General features: G+C 43.0%; 1 protein-coding gene across 2 annotated transcripts in view; it reads left to right on the top strand.

The window, feature by feature from the left end:
* JAM2 (junctional adhesion molecule 2) overlaps positions 1 to 18,670 on the top strand; it is an 83,091-nt gene that overhangs the window by 46,688 nt on the left and 17,733 nt on the right. For both annotated transcript variants that reach the window (XM_017346699.4, XM_051819205.3), the window contains exons 3-5: positions 10,162 to 10,269; positions 13,460 to 13,612; positions 16,238 to 16,440. In XM_017346699.4, the coding sequence (XP_017202188.3) occupies positions 10,162 to 10,269; positions 13,460 to 13,612; positions 16,238 to 16,440 (464 nt within the window). The remainder of the gene's footprint in view (positions 1 to 10,161; positions 10,270 to 13,459; positions 13,613 to 16,237; positions 16,441 to 18,670) is intronic.

The following is an 18,670-nucleotide window of genomic DNA, read 5'->3' as shown; positions in this document are numbered from 1 at the left end:
AGTTAAAAAAATTTAAAGGAGCTAATAATAAAAAAGATTAACAAAAGCTTTATAAGTATACTTCAAATGTGGACCACCTGCTACTTTCCCAAAGGATGTAGAGCACAATAATATTAGGTAACTAGAAGAGTTACTATTTCTAAACTGAATGCTTGTTTAGGCCAGAGGTTGTAAACATTTAAGAAGCGGGGGCAGATGTTTGATATAGTGGTTAAGATGCTGCTTGAGAGATTCCACCCCCCCCACCCCATCCCATAGCAGAGTGCCTCGGTTCAATTCCCAGCCACTCTCATTCCTGCTAATGTGCCACCTGGGAGGCAGAGGTCATGGTTCAAGTACTTGGGTTCCTGCCACCATATGTAAGACTCACATTGAGTTCTGGGCTCCTGACTAGTGGGGGCATTTGGGGAGTGAACCAGCAAATGGGAGATCTCTGTCCATCTGACTCTCTCTTTCTGTGTCTCTCTGCCTTTCAAATAACTAAAATAAATGCATAAAAGAAACTGGTTATTTTAGATGAGATTCCTCATGTTGGTTTGGAGAGAAGTAGATCTGAAGGAAAGAGAAAAAGATAAAAGAAGAGGACTGGAAAGGGGTGGGGATGCAGGTTAAATATTTATATAGCACAATAGTGCCTAGCACATAGTAAGTTACATGTGCTTGATAAGTAAAAATATGTTGTATAAGAATCAGTCCATCATTCAAAAATAAAGAATCACTTAGTAACAAACGGCTTAAGAATTTTTTTAGGTTAATTAGGTCCTCCTGAGTTCTCATTTTTACATGATTAAGCTAATAAGCTAATACAACAAATACTCTTTATTGTGAGTTAGTGTCCAGTGGGGAGTGGTGGGAGAGGGAATTAATGTTAGGGAGTAATTTGGACTATGCAGTAAGTGCTTATTGGAGGATAAACAGGGCTGGGCGAGAAGCCAGGAGACTGGAAGGGCCAAGAGTGAGCACAGTGGGAGAGGGAAAAAATGGAGCAGGATGTCCCCAGGGGACAAAGGAAATCCTGTTCATTTCTCCTACCTCTCACTTTCCTGGAGGTGCTTACGGACAGGTGCAACTAGACACAGGATATGCACCCCTGCTTCTCAGCCCTGTGCCACAGTATCTGAGCCAGGATGTCAAAATTATACTCTTCAATTTTGTATTATCTTAGAAGAGATTTTTTTGAGGTGATGCTTACATAACATAATATCCATCATTTTAAAATGAACAGTTCAGTGGCACTTAGAATATTCAGAGTGTTATACAACTACCACCTCTCTTGAGTTCAAAATTTCCATCACTTCAAAATGAAACTTTGTACCCATGTACATGATTTTTACTGTGTTATTTTTAACATAAAAACCTCTTTCTTAATTTGTTTTTTAAAAGGTTTGTTTATTTTTATCTGAAAGAGATACAGAGAGAGGGAGAGACAAATAGAGAGCGCTTCCATCTGTGGTTCACTCCCCAGATGGCCACAACAGCCAGCACTGTGCCAGGCCAAAGCTAGGAGTCAGGAACTTCCTCTGAGTCTCTTATGAGAGTAGCAGGGGCCCAGACACCTAGGCCATCTTCTGCTGTTTTTTCCAGACTGTTAGAGGGAGGTGGATCGGAAGTGGAGCAGTTGGAACACAAACTGGTGCCCACATGGGGGGCTGGAGTCCTAGGCAGTGGCTTTACCCGCTGTGCCATGATGCCAGCCCCAGTTTATTTAATCAAATGTTAGTTTCACTCCAAAACAAGTGTTTTCTATTTTCTCACCTCTACTCTTTTTTTTTTTTTTTTAAGATTTATTTATTTATTTGAAAAGCAGAGTTAGAGAGAGAGAGAGAGAGAGAAGCTTCCATTTGCTGGTTCACTCCCCAATTGGCTGCAACAGCTAGAGCTGGGCCGATCTGGAACCAGGTGTCAGGAGCTTCTTCCAGGTCTCCCACATGGATACAGGGGCCCAAGGCCTTGGGCCATCTTCTACTGCTTTCCCAGGCCATAGCAGAGAGCTGGATCGGAAATGGAGCAGCCTGGACTGGACCCAGTGCCCATATGGGATGTGAGCCCTGCAGGTAGTGGCATTACATGCCATGTCACAGTGCCAGCCCCAACCTCTACTCTTTTTAATTAAAAATTGTATTTTAGATGTGGGGGTGCTGGCGCTGTGGCGCAGTAGATTCAGGCCCTGGCCTGAGACACCAGCATCCCATATGGGTGCCGGTTCAAGACCCAGCTGCTCCACTTCCGATCCAGCTCTTTGCGATGACCTGGGAAAGCAGTAGAAGGTGGTCCAAGTCCTTGGGCCCCTGCACCCACCTGGGAGACCTGGAAGACGCTCCTGGCTCCTGGCTTTGGATCCACGCAGTTCCAGTCATTACAGCCAATTGGGGAGTGAACCGGAGGATGGAAGACCTCTCTCTCTCTCGGCCTCTCCTCTCTTGTGTAACTCTGACTTTCAAAAAAATAATAAATAAATATTTAAAAAAAAAAGAAGCGGGGATTTTTGGTGCAGCAGGTTAAGCCGCTGCTTGGGATGCCTGAATCCCCATATCAGAGTGCTGGTTCAAGCCCCAGAACCGCTGCTTCGAATCCAGCTTTCTGTTAATGAGCTTAGAAGGCCACAGATCATGGCTTAAATACTTGGTTTATTGTCACCCACCCATATGAGAAACTTGGAGGGAGTCCGTGGTTCCTGATTTTGGTTTGGCTATCCCTAGCTGTTGCATTCATTTGGGGAACCAGCAGATTTGAGATCTCTGTCTTTCTGTGTTGTTCTTACCTTTCAAGTAGTTGAAAATAAATCAACACATATTTTTTTTAAAGATTTACTTGTTTATTTGAAAGGCAACATTACAGAGAGAGGGAGAGACAGAGAGAGAGAGAGAGACCTTCCATCTGCTGGTTCACTCTCCAAATGGCCACAACGGCCAGGGCTGGGCCGGGCTACAAGTCAGGAACCTGCAGCTCCATCCAGGTCTCTCTCAGGGGTGACATGGGCCCAAGTACATGGGCCATGTTCTGTTGCTGTCCCAGGCACAGCAGCAGGGACCTGGACTGGATGTCAAGCAGTCAGGACTGGGGTTCGAACTGCGCTCCGGGCTGAGATGCTGGTATGGCATGCCCCTAAATAAACCTTGTTTTAAAAAATTATATTTGAATTCTATTTGTATGTGCCGCAATTACTCCAATTTGGCTTTCCATAAATCAACAATAAATATACCTTCTTCCACATCATGGTTTGGGGCTATTGTATTGGGTACCTTGATTTTACTTAAAGCCTCTAGTATTTGATGATCTGTATCCGCGTGTCTGTGTGTTCCACTCCGTGTTTTGCCTCTGGTTTCTCAGATGTTGAGGGATGCACCTCTCCAGTGCTGCCATTCTGTCTCACTTCCACGGGGCTGCCACAAGCAGAGAGAGACCAAGAGTTCTGCACGCAGCCTCAAGCCGAGTGCTCAGCCCTCTGACAGCTGTGCATCCACGTTTATTAGCAAACATTTCCCACAGAAACAATCTCTGCTAATTCCTCAGAACTACTTTTTAAATATTGCGTAAGATTTTGAGGATTTTAAACTTGAGCACAGAGAATATACACACAAGATAGCAGGACAGAATCCTAGTAGAAGTTCATAATGATTCTATTTGCAAGAGGTCTTTCAATGAAACTTCATGGAAGAGGAATATTGTGGAAAAACCTATGCATGGATTTCAAAACAGTTTTGTTCCAAAAATTTTAATTCAACTTTTCCATGATCCTTTTGAAGACCTTGGTTTATGATTTCTACAAGTGATTATTTCACTGCAAGTTGTGACTAATGCTTTTTGTAAATAACTACCTTTTCTTAATCCAAGTGAAAGGAATATTTGGCAGTAAAATAGTCACTTTAAAAGAAAAAGAGGGGCTGGCGCTGTGGCACTGCGAGTTAAAGCCATGGCCTGCAGTGCCGGCATCCCATGGGGGTGCCAGTTTGAGTCCCAGCTGTCCTCTTTCCATCCAGCTCTCTGCTATGGCCTGGGAAAGCAGTGGAAGATGGCCCAAGTCCTTGGGCCTCTGTACCCATGTGGGAGACCTGGAGGGGGCTTCTGGCTCCTGGCTTCAGATCAGCTTCGCTCTGGCCATTGTGGTCATTTGGAGAGTAAATCTTTCAAATAAATAAAATAAATTAAAAAAAAAAGAAAAAGAGTGTCTAGATAATATATATTTTTTCTATAAATAAAAATAGGACATCTGTATATCATTTTCTTTGCTGTTTCAACCAGAGGTAGGTAACATGTTAGTTCATTTGCGATTCATTCATAGATAATCTTGTGATGGCATAGGATATGGATTTCTGTCCCATCAACTTGCCATTACAACTAAAGAGAAGTTCTTCATGGGTGAAAATAATAATGACCATTTATAGAGCACATACTTGATGCAAGGTACTATGTGTACCAAATATGAGGAATCTTCAAAAATCTGTGAAAGATACATATCGAAAATTTTTTGTACCAAAATAAATCGTATTTTTTATTCCATTTTCATGAACTTTTTGAAATATCCTTGTATATAATACATGGTCTCATTTAATTTTTTAAAAGATTTATTTTATTTATTTGAAAGGCAGAGTAACAGATAGGGAGAGACAGAGAAAGAGATCTTCCATCCCCTGGTTCATTCCTCAAATGGCCATGATGGCCGGAGCTGGGCCAATCTGAAGCCAGAAGCCAGGAGCTTCTTCCAGGTCCCAGCAGGGACCCAAAGACCTGAGCCATCTTCCTCTGCTTTCCCAGGCCCATGAGCAGGGAGCTGGATTGGAAGTGGAGCAGCCAGAACTCAATCTAGTGTCCATTTGGAATGCTGGTGCTGGTAGCTGTGGCTTCACTGGGTACACCACAATGCCAGCTCCAAAAATTTGTTTTTAGTAGTAAATACAACTTAAATGTTTTAAAAAATTTGAGAATTGGGGGTGGGGGGGTACTAACAGAGACAGATGCAAAGAGAAATCTCTCATCTGCTTGTCTACTCCCCAAATGCCAGCACAGCTTAGACTGGGCCAGGCCAAAGCCTGGAGCTGGGGCCTTGATCTGTGTTTCCCATATGGTTAGAAGGAGCCAAACTACTTGGGTCATCCATCAGCTGTTGCCTGCCAGGGTGCACCTTAGCAGGAATGCTGGAATGCGAACCCAGGTACTGCCAAAAGGGATGTGGGCATCAAAAAGCAGTGTCTTTTTATTTTTTTTTAAAGATTTATTTACTTATTTGAAGGTGAGAGATAGAGAGGGAAAGAGATCTTCTATTCACTAGTTAACTCCCAAGATGGCCGCAACAGCCAGGGCTGGGCCAGGCCAAAGGGAAGAGCCAAGAGCGTCTTCCGGGTCTCCCACACAGGTGGCAGGGGCCCAAGCGCTGCAGCCATCTTCTGCTGCTTTTCCCAGGCCATTAGCAGGGAGCTAGATTGGAAGTGGAGCAGGCAGGACTCAAATTGGTGCCTTTATGGGATGCCAGTGTCACAGGCAGCAGCTTTGCCTGCTAGACGTGTGGGTGCCTGGGTTATGGAGAGGAAGTGAACTTTTCTGTGCACTGGTTCACTCCCCAAACGGCTGCAAAAGCTGGAGCTGTGCCAAGACAAAAGCATAAACCTGGAACCCCATCCTGGTCTCCCATGTGGGTGGCAGGGGCCCAAGCATTTGAGCCATCTTCTGCTGTTTTCTCAGGTACTTTAGCAGGGAGCTGGATCTGAAGTAGAGCAACTGGCTGGGACTTGAACCGCTGCTCCTATGGGATGTTGGCATTTCAGGCAGTGGCTTAAGCCATTGAGCCACAATGCTGGCTCCAACCAACAGTGTCTTAGCCATTATGCCAGTTGTCCAACCAGTACAAAGTTTGAAATCCATGCACAGTTGTTTTCATAAAGAACTCTTTCTTTTTTCTTTACTTTCTTAAGATTATTTGAAAGGCAGAGTTAGAGTTAGAGTTAGAGTTAGAGAGAGAGAGATCTTCCATGCCCTTCTTCACTCTCAAATGGCCATAATATCCAGGGCTGGGCTAGGCTGAAGCCAGGAGCTTCATTCAGGTCTCCTATGTGGGTATAGGATCCCAGCACTGGAGCCATCTTGCACTGGTTTCCCAAGAACATTAACAGAGAGCTGCACTGGAAGTGGAACAACCAAAACTCGAACCAGCGTTTTTATCGGATGCTGGCATCAGCAGCAGTGTCTTAACCCTGCTTTCTTTCTGATCCTTTGGCAGCAGTTCCCAGCATCCTTGCTGTGGGCAGAAAGACAACAAGGAGGCAGTGGGAAGTGATCTTCCCTTTAGGAGAAACTTCGCTAAATCAGTTTCTCATAGCTAACAAGGAGAGCAGGGAACTCACTTAATCAGTTATATCCTGTGATCTGTTGGGCTTGTTAACATTTGTACCCGTCTGGCCAGCTTTCCATACTCCTCCTCTCTCTCCCTCCAGGGAAGGGGGAAAGAGACCTCAAGTTGAAATCCATAGGGTAACCGCCCCGTTTCAGAGACTGCTTTTCACAGGTGTCTTTGTAAGGGTAGCTCTGGTTCCCCTAAGTGGTACCAGCCAGGAAGGTCACGTCCAGGTGGGGTGAGGAGGCTGTGGGCACCAGCAGTCCTGCCTCACTTCCTCCAGGATTATCAGGTCAGTCCTGGGATGCTGATAGTGGCCGGACCGTCTTTTCCCCTTCCCCAGCTCTGACATGGCCGCACTAGTGATGTTAAAATGAATATATCAGTTTTTGATCCAGAATACTGCCTCTCGCAAGGACAGATATATTCAATGGAGACTGATAAGTGTGCAAATAGGAACAGAATTTACTTGGCAGTGAGGGAATAAACATACATTCACGTGCAAGTGTGAGTCACTCACACAGAGAAATACCCAACATGAGTGGGCCAAAGAATTGCTCATAAACGAGAAAGAAGGAGAAAAAAAAATAAAAAAACGGTACCTCCAAGAAAAAGGGGACAGTTTGTGCTGAGACCAGTCCACGTTGGAAACAACGTGAATGAGAGATGTGTGTCTATGCAGGGTCCTTGGCGGAGGCTCATAAAGAACTCTGGAAATTCCTCATACATGGCAGAAGTCTGACTCCAAGCCTAGGCTATAAGCTAACATTTTATGGCGTAATAGCCTAGCAGCTCAATATAGAGAATTATGCTGTTCATGTATATTGACATATATTTAATTTTAGCTAATTAATTTTATTTTATTTGAGAAGGAGACAGAGAGAGAGACAGAGACAGAGAGAGAGAGAGAGAATGAATGAATGAATGAATGAATATGAATGCTCCCATCTTCTGGTTCACTCAGCAGATGCACCCAAACTGATGCTGGGCCAGGCTGAAGCCAGGAGCCTGGAACTCCATCTGAGCCTCAGTGTGGGTGGCTGGGGCCCGGGGACTTAGGCCATCACCTCCAGCGTTCCAGGCTGTACATGATTAGGATGATGGAATTGGGAGGGGAACAGGCTCCAACACAGGCACTCTGATAGGGGATACGGTGTCCCAGGCAGCGTTGTAACCACTCTGCCAAAACCTGCCCGTGAGTGTTTCATTTTAGCTACAGAAAGAGAAGTTCAAGGTAATTAGTGTCTAAGTTCAGGTGGTTCTTTATTCTCAGATGATGCCTGCATTATTCCAGTATTTTTCTCTGAATTCACTTCCTAGGTTGCCATAGCAAAATACCATAAGCCGGGTTTCTTAAAATAGCAGAAACTTATTCTCTCACAGTTCTGAAAGCTGGAAGTTCAAGATCAAGATATTGACATCCTAGAGACTAGGCAATGGCTCTTCCTTACTTGGGACACTTTTTCTTACATGAATTCCCTCTTTTGCATCTCTGTCCCCACACTCCTGTCTGTACTCTGCTCTCCCCAGCATTCATCACCTCCTAACCTACTCTGTAATTCACTCCACGGAGTTTCCTGTTTGCCTGACTTCCCCTGCTAGACTGTACGATCCCAAGCACAGGGGATCTTTGTTCTGTCCACTGATACAACTCAAGAACTATGCTGAGCACACAGTAAGTACTCACCGCAGCTGGAGCAAATTAGATAGGACCATTTTCCACATCTTACATGTTAATGATGGAGAATCTGGAGTGTAATTACTGGCTGTGGGAGAATCATTGGTTACATTTTCTATTATTTCTGCAGAGTAGGGAGGACAGAAATCAGTAAGAGTTCACCAAGAGTGGTGTGTACAACTGTGTGTTTGATTAAATATATGAAACAGTGTGATATTGAGTATAAAATTATACTTAAGACATAGACACATTCATAAGACATGGGCTAAAATGAAGGTGGGTGTGTGTCTCATTGCTGGAAAACTCTACAAAATACGGGAAGGAAACCTATCTAAAGCTCAAGAGTCCGGAAGGTCGCCACCCATTCTCCTTAATCAACAGAACAGAACTCTGTTTCCTCAGACGGGTCCCATAGCACACATTTGTCTTTGTAGTTGCAAACACATCTGTAAAATGGTGTCTCTTTATAGTGTAAAACCTGTTTTAAAAACTTTAGGCATCCTTGAAAACAACTTTCAACTCTTTTGTTTCCTTACCTTTCTTTTCTCTGCCCTACTTTATGTTTTTTCACTACCTTTCATTATATTTCTTTAGCAATATGTGTAGAACTAAAAATAATTAGAAACCACATAAAAGAAAAAACCACATATAAGAAAAAAGCATAATTCTATTACATACAAATATCTGCTGGTTATGATTTTCATAATATTTGTATAGACCTTTTGTCTATGTTTATGGATGTATTTTTAATAAAGCCTGGGGTAAGGTAACTACTACTCTATCTAATCTACTATACCAAATAATATCCTGCATTCTTTAAAAATATGCCACTAAATTTGCTTATCATCAAAATCAGAGGTATGAAAAAGAGTTTAACATAATTTCTAGCCAAAGATACTGTGCTTTTTTAGGTCAAACATATGCATATGGGAAAAGCAATATCTCAAAAATTTGAGATTTACATCTAGAGACCCTGGTTGAAACATACTTGAGAAATATTTATAAATGGAGTTTCTAGTTGGCGAATTAAAGCAGTTTGTAAACACTGGATTTTTCTGCCTACAGTCATTTTGTTTGGACGATCAAAAGAGGGGTTCCTTTGGAGGTTCCAGGAATTCTTTAATAATGTAACTGTAGTAAATTTCCTGTAACCAAGTGAACTTAGTTCATCAAGGCAGTTAAACTTGACGCTAAGATTACATTTTTATTTATTTTATTTTTTTAAAGATTTATATATTTATTTATTTATTATTTGAAAGGCAGAGTTACAGAGAGGCAGAGGCAGAGAGAGAGGTCTTCCAACCACTGGTTCATTCCCCAACTGGCCACAGTGGCTGAAGCTGCACTGGTCTGAAGCCAGGAACCAGGAGCCTGGAGTCTCCCACGTGGGTGCAGGGACCCAAGGACTTGGGCCATCTTCCACTGCTTTTCCAGGCCATGGTCGAGAGCTGGATTGGAAGTGGAGCAGCCGGGACTCGAACCAGTGCCCATATGGGATGCCAGCACTGCAGGTGGTGGCTTTACCCAGTATGCCACCCAAAATTACATTTTTGAAACACTTTGGATTGAGGCAGGGGTATAGGCAGTTGTTTGGGGGTAGGAATGCAGCACATATTAGAAGACCATATCGGTTTGTATTATTGTGTTTGTATAAAAGGTTGACCGAGAATCTGTGTGAGAATGCAGGCTGCTAATGGACCTTCTCTGGGTTTTACAGAATAGTCTGAGCTGGCCAGTTTATCAGTGCTGGACTGAAGTGACACTATCTTATTTGCCTCTTGTGACTGGAAATAATAAGATAAATAACTAACCATAGCTACCATTTGTTAAGTTCTTACTATATCCAGGTCTGTGTGTTTTGCATGTATTATTACATTTGTAGATTCACAACTCTATGAGGTACTATCCCATTTTTCAGATGGAAACCCAGTAACTAGGAGAAGCAACATAGTATCACCCACTTGTTGTGTGGAAGAATTAATATTTCCAGTTCATTTTGGGGTTAAGTCAACATGGTATATGTAGATGTAATTTATGAATGAATAAACAGAAATATAAAGAAGTAGTATAAGGATGTTTAAAAATGTTTGCTATGTAAGTAAAATACAAATTCATATGAACAATTAAAAATAAATATTTTTGTTGTTCTTCCTAGAGGTTATCTTAGCCTGTAAAAACCCAAAGAAGACCACTTCTTCCAGATTAGAGTGGAAGAAACTGGGACGGAGCGTCTCCTTTGTATACTATCAACAGGCTCTCCAAGGTAAGAAGCTGTTGACTTGGTCAACTCAGAGCAAGAGAATGCCATGTACAGCCCAGATTCTTAAATTTACAAATGAGAACAGGGCATGACTGATTACTGAAAATGTGTTTTTATACGTGTGAAATGAACTCAACAGTGTCTGAGGCCTAAAACACAACAATCACAAAAACTGAGGAGAAAATAGAATTAGGTGAACCCTGTGGAGGCCCTGCGTCCTCCTTTCTTGGCGCCATTCTAAAAGATGCAAAATGCAATTGTTCTTGGCTGGCGCCATGGCGCACTAGGTTAATCCTCCGCCTGCAGCGCCAGCATCCCATAGGGGCACCAGTTCTAGTCCCGGTTGCTCCTCTTCCAGTCCAGCTCTCTGCTGTGGCCTGGGAGAGCAGTGGAGGATGGCCCAGGTACTTGGGCCTCTGCACCCGCATGGAAGACCAGGAGGAGGCTCCTGACTCCTGGCTTCGGATCAGCACAACTCCAGCCGTTGCGGCCATTTGGGGAGTGAACCAACGGAAGGAAGACCTTTCTCTCTGTCTGTCTCTCTCACTGTCTGTAGCTCTATCTGTCAAATAAATAAATAAAATCTTTTAAAAAAATGCAATTGTCCTTGCTCACCTAGTAGGTTAACCCTTGAGAGAATGGAATGAAACATGATATCAGGTTGGGACAGGAGTTGCAGCTCAGTATAAATATCTCCGTAATATTTCCTTCCTTCCATCTAGAAAGCGAGGTCATTATTGAGAACCTTAGGAAGCTGGGCTTTCAGGTGGGTAATCACAGTGACTAGAAACAGTGATTGTTTTTGTTTGCCTTTTTGGCTTTTTAACTGTTACACGTTTCTTTCCACTCTCTGCTCATCCTGTTGAATACGTGATGCACTTTTCAGCTAGAATGTTTATAATGACAGTTCAAAATGTTAGATGTCCAGTGGTTAGGGGCACAGATGAAATGATAAGGCATGGATTGTTATAACTGGACGACAGGTACATTGAGTTCTTTTGTTCTTTAAGTATGTGTATGCTTCAGTTTTTCCATTATAAAAATATATATATTTAAGATTTATTTTGTTTATTTGAAAGGCAGAGTTACAGAGGGGGGGGGAGAGGTCTTCCATCTATTGATTTACTCTTCAAATGGCTGCTATAGCCAGGGCTGGGCCAGAGTAAACCAAGAGTTTCTTCTGGGTCTTCCACATAGGTGCAGGGGCCCAAGGGTTTGGGCCATCCTCCGCTGCTTTCCCATGTGCATTAGCAGGAGGCTCAATTGGAAGCGGATCAGCTAGGACCCCATACAGGATGCTGGTGCTGTAGGCAGGGACTTAACCCACTACACCCACAACGCCAGACCCCATTATAATTATTTTTTAAAGTTGGAAGTACAACTTTTTTTAAAATAAGGTAATTGACTTTTTATTGGCTTGAAGATTTCTTTTTTTAATTTTTTTTCCCCAGGCTCCTGTACCCCCATAAGAAGCTCCTGCTTCCTAGCCTTTTTTTTTTTTTTTAAGATTTATTTATTTGCAAGTCAGAGTTACATAGAGAGAGGAGAGGAGAGGCAGGGAGAGAGAGAGAGAGAGGTCTTCCATCCTCTGGTTCACTCCCCAGTTGGCTGCAATGGCCGGAGCTACGCCGATCCAAAGCCAGGAGCCAGGAGCTTCTTCCAGATCTCCCACATAGGTACAGGGTTCCAAAGACTTGGGCCTTCTTCTACTGCTTTCCCAGGTCATAGCAGAGAGCTGCATCAGAAGTGGAGTAGCCAGGACTCAAACTAGCTCCCATATGGGATGCTGGCACTGCAGATGGCAGCTTTACCTGCTATGCCACAGCGCCGGCAGTACAACTTTTTTTTTTTTTTTAAAGATTTTATTGATTTTATATGAGAGGTAGAGTTACAGACAGTGAGAGGGAGAGACAGAGAGAAAGGTCTTCCTTCCGCTGGTTTACTCTTGAAATGGCTGCAATGGCTGGAGTTGTGCCGATCGGAAGCCAGGAGCCATGCGCTTCTTCCAGGTCTCCCACATAGGTGCAGAGGCCCAAGCACTTGGGCCATCTTCCACTGCTTTCCCAGGCCATAGCAGACAGCTGGACTGGAAGTAGAGCAGCTGGGACTAGAACTGGCACCTATATGGGATTCCGGCACTGCAGGAAGTACAACTTTATAACATGAATAATATTTAAAAATACAATGTATTCAACTTTGAGAAGAAAAATTTAAAAGATTTAAATTATTAATTGGAAAAACTGTTTCAAGTTCATAGAAAATTTAACATATTCTCTCTGTTTTTGATATTATCAAGGCATGTCTGCAGGCTAGAAACTGCTAAAATAGCACAACTGCCTTTATTTAAATTTTCTACAATTGCCAATTCTGGCACCTGCATGTTCTTCAAAATCGTATTTTGATTCTGTATTACAATTAAAAGATAACCAAAATAATGTCTTTAAGACTGTCCTGCCTTTACCTTTTCCTCTGTGGCAGTATCAGGTGGGCCACCACAGGTACAGCATTGATCTTGGCCAGTTAAACCCAGCTCTCCATCGTTTTTGGAGATAGGATTATTTTTATAAACTAGAAAGGGGGTGAGGCAGACTTTGGGCTGAATTTTTAAAATACAGTATAAGCATATGAAACTATTATTTTTGAATAGTCAAAAAGGTCCTTATAAATTAAAAATAACAGCATACATATATAATTCTGAAGTTTTAAAACTGAGTATAGGGGCTGATGTGGCATAGCAGATAAAGCCACTGCCTGCAAAGCCGGCTTTTGATATGGGCACTGTTTTAAGTCCTGGCTGCTCTACTGTGATTCAGCTCCCTGCGGATGGCCTGGGAAAGCAGCAGAAGATGGCCCAGGTCCTTGGGCCCCTGCACCCTGCATGGGAGACTCAGATGAAGCTCTTGACTCCTGGCTTCAGCCTGTCTTATCCCTGACAATCGCAGCCATCTGGGGAATAAGCCAGCGGATGGAAGATCTCTCTCTGTCTCTGCCTCTCCCTCTGTCACTATAACTCTGACTTTCAAATAAATAATGTTTTTTAAAGGACAAGTATGTTTAAATTGTAAAGAAAAAAAGTAAGTTTATTAATAGGAACATCAATGCCTTTAGTTACCGAATGAAGTAACTTGAAGAGGGTATTACATAGAAAATTCTTTGCGTTGTTGCTAATATTGTTGTCTTTTTGTTGTAAAAGGTGAATTTAAAGATCGGGCTGAGATGATAGATTTCAGTATACGCATCAAAAACGTTACAAGAAATGATGCTGGGAAATATCGTTGTGAAGTTAGTGCCCCATCTGAGCAAGGCCAAAACCTGGAAGAGGATACAGTCACTCTGGAAGTACTAGGTGATGTGTATGTGTTGTTGCCTACAGTCCCCAACCCCTCTCCGTAACCACATGCCCCCACCTCCAACCTTCCCTCCTTGTGCCCCTTTCCCCTGCCTCCACCTCTCCCTCTCCATCCCCTTTCCCCTGCCTCCACTCTCATTCCCCCATCAACAGAATAGTCATGGGCCAGGAACACAGCAGCATCATAACTAGGATCCCCAGCCAGTAAAGTTTCAGAGTTCACCAGCACTACCTTCCCAGCGAGATCTCGGCTGTTTCTTCCAGTCACCTCACTGGCTACTGAAATTTTACAGTGACTCAGTTCATTATCACAGAATATTTCTTTGTATAAGATTGAGGTCATTCCTGATGCTCCTACTCTGTTCCTAGAAGCACTTTCCTCAAGACAGTTATTTGTCAATATATCTTGGCATAGGTACTATTTCTCTATTGTCCATTAGACGATAGAAAAGCAATAAAGCAAAAAAGCAGATGAGAAGTAACATTAGAATTTATTTGATACAGAAGGAAGGTAGAATTTGTTGTTCAGTTAATGTATGTAAGGCACTATCTAATTTATTTAATCTTTACCAAAAATCTGATTTTTATAGATGAGGAAATAGAAGGTAAATAATTCTCCCAAGGCCATTTGGATACAGAGGGTTTAACTCCAAAGCCGGTATGATTAGTTACTATGTGAATCACTGACAGATATCAAGACCTTGTAACCATAATTGGTAAAGAAACCTGATCTCTTCTCCTTTACTGGTGTTAGCGTAATGTTGTGTTGGCCAGGCTTCTTCTGAAATGTGAGTGATGTATACTAGTGTAGGAGAAATTTAATTCAGAACCTTGTAGCAGATTTAGCCAGTGTCTGTGCTTGCTGTTGCCATGTAACAAATGCAGCAATCTAAAAGAGCCCTCATTTATTAGCTCATGGTTCAGAAGTCGACAACATGGCTGAGTTCTTTGCCAAGGGTATCACAAGGCTGAAATCCAGCTGTTACCTGGACTGGGTTCTTGTCTGCAGGCTCTTGGGAAAATCTGGTTCCGAGCTCATTCTCGATGTTGGCAGTTTCACTTCCTTTGGTTGTAAGATTGACGTCGCCAGCCCATGTTGCGTGTTGGCTAGAAGCCACATGCGGTTACCAGAGAGCACCCTATTCCTTGACACTTGGCAGCTTCCATTGTCCAAGAAACGGAAGCATGACAAATCCTTTTTGTGCCTTGAATCTCTGACTTTCCCTTCTGTGACCAGAGAATACTTCTCAGCTTTTAAAGGGGCCATATGGTTAAGTCAAACCCATGTACTGAATCTCCTCAACTTGAAGACAATGGATTTGGGGCCTTAAATACATCTCCAAAATGTCTTTACAATAGAACCTAAATAAATGTTTGATTGAGTAACTTAAAGAAAGTATATGTACACCAAGGACATGGGTCTTGGAGAACCATCTTAGAGTTCAGCCTGCCACAGCCAGTTCTGGGTTTTCCTGGATGTTAGGTCACCTAATAAACTCTTCTTTAATAATCCTAACTTATAAGTCAGATATTTTATAACTTGGCCGGTTCTATGCAGAATGGGATTTTAATTGAGTACCAAGCCTGAGAAATATACTCGGGCTTGTTCTCTTTTCAGTGTAGTTGGTAATAAAACATTAGTGCCCTGGATGGTGAGGGGCTGGCAATGTGACACTGCAGTTTAAGTCGACTCCTGCAGTGCTGCCATCCCATATGAAACCCAGTTGGAGTCTCAGCCACTCCACTTCCAGTCCAAATCTCTGCTAATGTGCCTGAGAAAGCAGCAGAATGTGGCTCAAGTTCTTGGGCCCCTGCCACCCATTTGGGACACCCAGATCAAGCTCTTGTCTTTTGGCGTTGGCCTAGCCCAGCCCTGTCCATTGTGGCCATTTGGAGAGTGAAGCCAGCAGATGGAAGATCTCTCTGTCTCTCTCTCTCTCTGTAATCTGCCTTAGAAAGAAAAGAAAAGAAAAGAAAAGAGAGAAAGAAAGAGAGAGAGAGAAAGAGAGAGAGAGAGAGAAAGAGAGAGAGAAAGAAAGAAAGAAATTTTTTAAAAAAATTAAGCCATAGATGAGAAAAACAGAGATTGCTTAAAAAATAATAGCTAATACTTTAGTATTAACTAAAGGAATGATTGTTATAACAGTTAAGCCCTTGAACTCCCAGTGAATGGCTGAACAGAAGAGAATTTTTTTTTCTCACCTAAGTCAAGCCTAGATAGTTTGAGCAAGGGCGGCCGTGTCGATATTACTCCATTAAATCATTAGAGATGGGTAGCCTGATAGGGTCTTGTCTTCAACATGTGGCTTTCTGTTGACACCCACTTGGGAGTGGGAGTGGGAGTGGGTAAGAGAGTGAATGAATGGAGCATCCTGCAGGAGGTTTTCATGAGTCAGGCCTGAAAAAGCCATAGATTACTTTTCCCCAAATTCCATCAGCATATGACCCCATCTGGCAACAAGGGGAATGGCATTCCGGTCTACCCTGTGCCCATGAAGAAATCGATCTGTTGACCAAGTAGCCACTCTGTTCCAGGAGGTTACAGTAAATACATTTCTACTGGCTGCTAAAACTCTTGTGTGGCTTATAAATAACCAGCAACATCTGACTTTCATTGTTCAGTGGCTCCCGCGGTTCCATCATGTGAAGTCCCTGCTTCTGCCCTGAGTGGGACGGTGGTAGAGCTACGATGTCAAGACAAAGAAGGAAAACCGGCTCCTGAGTATACGTGGTTTAAGGATGGTGTCCGTTTGCTAGGGGATTCCAGACTTGGCTCTCAAAGCACTAACAGCTCATACACAGTGAATACAAAATCTGGAACTCTGGTAAGGTCATTTCAAGTGCTGGGCTAATAACTAACTCTTGCATGTGGAGGAAAAGATGATTAAATCACACGGTGATGGAGAGTAAAAGACTGACAGATTACTTGCCACATAGAGAGAGAAGGAGATGCAGGAAGATGGCAGCGCCTTCACAAAGAAGTGTTAGAAAGGACCACCTCCATGTACCAATGCCATCTCACTAGTCCCAGTGATCAACTTCTGTTCACAATTGATCATAATGATAGGACTAAGAACCAAAGGGATCACATAAACAAGAATAGTGTCTGCAAATACTAGCTGATAGAATAAAAAAGGAAGAGAACGATCCAACATGGGAAGTGAGATACACAGCAGACCCATAGAATGGCAGATGTCCTAAACAGCACTCTGGCCTCAGAATCAGCCCTTAAGGCATGCGGATCCGGCTGAAAAGCTCATGAGAGTATTCCAGGCATGGAAAGCCAAAACATTCTGGCAAAAAAAAAAAAAAAAAAAACCTAAATGAAAGATCTCTGCGAGTGAGATCCCAGTGGAAAGAACGGGTCATCAAAGAAGGAGGTCCCTTTCTCTGAAGGGAGGAGAGAACTTCCACTTTGACCATGGCCTTGTCTAAATATGATCAGAGTCAGTGAACTCAGGGGGCTTCCATAGCCTTGGCAGCTCATGACAAGAGCCTAGGGTGATTACTGATGCCATAAACAAGAGTGTCAATTTGTTAAGTCAACAACAGGAGTCACTGTGCACTTACTCCTCATGTAGGATCTCTGTCCTTAGTGTGCTGTACATTGAGATTTAATGCTATAACTAGTACTCAAACAGTATTTTTCACTTTATGTTTCTGTGTGGGAGCAAACTGTTGAAATCTTTACTTAATGTATGCTAAACTGATCTTCTGTATATAAAGAGAATCGAAAATGAATCTTGATGTGAATGGAAGGGGAGAGGGAGTGGGAAAGGGGAGAGTTTTGGGTGGGAGGGACGTTATGGGGGGGAAGCCATTGTAATCCATAAGCTGTACGTTGGAAATTTATATTCATTAAATAAAAGTTAAAAAGTTAAAAAAAAAAAAAAAAGGACCACCTCAAGTGATGAGAAGACAGTACAGGGAACCCAGGAGCTGAGGACGTGGGGTCATGTCAGTGACCTGAAGCAGGCCAAGCCCACCTCATGATAGTTGGTCAGGAAGTCTTTGACAACCAGCTTCCTGGTCCGGAAAATTACCAAGTGAAGTACCATATTTATAATACCAGGGAAATGCAGGCAAGCTCATTTTTGGGATACCCTGACCCTAATGCCAACCATGTCAGAATAGTGACTGTCGTCAATCCATAGGAAGGTGTCAGGGTCATTAAATTTTTCCATGACTCTAAATCATTAGCATTTGATCCTAGGACTTGAGTAGGTATGGCTTTAGAGTTCATCCGGATTTTCTGATTGTTTCCCCCTTGAAAAATATTCTGATTGAGAGGCTTTTCTAGGAATACTGATGGAAATCTATAAATAAGCTCTTTAAAATTCATGACATTTTAAGTTGCAGGCATTTTTGCACAATGCGTTAAACTCCACATCTTATATAACAGTGCCTGGGTTTTAGCCGTGGCTCCGCTTCCTGATTCCAGATCCCTGCCGATAGGCACTCTGCTAGGCAGCGGGTGATGGTTCAGTGGGTGCATCCTTATACCCACGTAGAAGACCCAAACTGAGTTCCAGGCTCCTGGCTTTAATCTGGCCCAGCCCTATCTCTTGCAGGCATCTGAGGACTGACCCAGCAGATAGAAGATATCTCTGTCTCTGTCTTTCTCGATATCTCCCTCTCTCACTCTCTTTCAAATAATTAAAAATATAAGTTTAATGAGATTTGATTATAAAAAGTATTTCTCCTTTTTCTTCTGTGGCTTTTCAGGGTAGGGTTAGGAGTAAAAAATGATAATCATGTTTCAAGGTTTTTTCTTTCCAATAAAATTAATATTACATGTTAATCTGAAAATTCCTGACTTCCAGAATCACTGAAACAGCCATCATCAAAAGAACCTTAGGGGCCGGCGCCGTGGTGCAGTAGGTTAATCCTCTGCCTGCGGCGCCGGTATCCCATGTGGACGCTGGTTCTAGTCCTGGCTACTCCTCTTCCCATCTCTCTGCTGTGGCCTGGGAAAGCAGTAGAAGATGGTCCAAGTCCTTGGGCCCCTGCACCCGCATGGGAGACCCAGAGGAGGCTCCTGGCTCCTGGCTTCGG

The sequence above is a fragment of the Oryctolagus cuniculus genome, chromosome 4 (genome assembly GCF_051225735.1).
Source record: "Oryctolagus cuniculus isolate XC-2025 breed Fujian yellow rabbit chromosome 4, ASM5122573v1, whole genome shotgun sequence".
NCBI lineage: Eukaryota > Metazoa > Chordata > Mammalia > Lagomorpha > Leporidae > Oryctolagus > Oryctolagus cuniculus.
Note: the sequence above shows the minus strand (reverse complement) of the source record. Positions and strands in the feature narration are given on the sequence as shown.